The 815-nt window shown below is 34.8% G+C and overlaps 1 protein-coding gene across 4 annotated transcripts in view; it reads left to right on the top strand.

The window, feature by feature from the left end:
• Window positions 1–256: 256 nt before the first annotated feature.
• LOC107026218 (ent-kaur-16-ene synthase, chloroplastic) overlaps window positions 257–815 on the top strand; it is a 7,230-nt gene continuing 6,671 nt past the window's right edge. The window contains exons 1-3 of one of the 4 annotated variants that reach the window (XM_027918556.1): window positions 257–476; window positions 568–643; window positions 714–757. In XM_027918556.1, coding sequence (XP_027774357.1) covers window positions 568–643; window positions 714–757 — 120 coding nt within the window. In that variant the 5' untranslated portion in view covers window positions 257–476. Of the gene's footprint in view, window positions 477–553; window positions 644–710; window positions 758–815 lie in introns of all 4 variants that reach the window. The other 3 variants (XM_015227111.2, XM_015227110.2, XM_015227109.2) reach the window with 3 other exon arrangements.

Raw genomic sequence — 815 nt, 5'->3', positions numbered from 1 at the left:
AAATATAGGGAAAAGGGTCAAAAATACCCCTCAACTTTTGTTTATTATTTGACTTTACTCTCGTAGTTAAAATGAAGTTAAATTTTCCCCTCCCGTTATCAATTTTACAAAATTTAGATGAAATCACCAAAATTGACCCGAATTTTATTTAAAAATGAAGTTTCAAAACTAAAAATTGCTTTAAAATAAAATAAATTAATCTAAAAGACCCGCATTTAAGTAATGTACTGTTTTATTTTTAGGAGGAAAAAGGGTATGAGAGAAAAACAAAAAATAAGGTGGTGAGAGAAAAAGGAAAAAGAAACTTGTCAGTGCAAGATGCGGGAGCACAATACTTGTGGTATATACCGTTTCAGTTTGAAGTATATATAATCTCCTCCTCTTTTGCTCCTTTAGCAAACAAGCAGCACCTGGCAGAATCATGTCTGCTACCATTATTTTTCCTGCCGCCTCCTCCTCTTCTTCTTATCTTTCAGGTTTGCGCTCTTCTACTCATGAACTGATCAACAAGTTTTTTTTTTTCTTCTTCCCACTTAAATTTGGATATTTATAGTTGTTAAGCATCAGATGATTCGTGACATCACTATTCCTAGTCGCCGCCTGGGTGGGGGTTTGAGTTTCACCCAGCATTCCAGTTCCACCGGTAAGTCCTACGACGTTGGAAGTGATTATATATGCTCTCTCTCTTAATGTCCATTTCTTTGTTTTAGCAGCTTGTGTAGTTGATGCCACCCGAGGACCGGATTTTGCTCTTCAAGTATGATTCTCCTAATCTGTGCTAGCTATTATATATATATATATATATATATATATAT

The sequence above is a fragment of the Solanum pennellii genome, chromosome 7 (assembly GCF_001406875.1).
Source record: "Solanum pennellii chromosome 7, SPENNV200".
NCBI lineage: Eukaryota > Viridiplantae > Streptophyta > Magnoliopsida > Solanales > Solanaceae > Solanum > Solanum pennellii.
The sequence above is the reverse complement of the archived record's forward strand: the minus strand, read 5'-3'. Positions and strand labels throughout refer to the sequence as shown.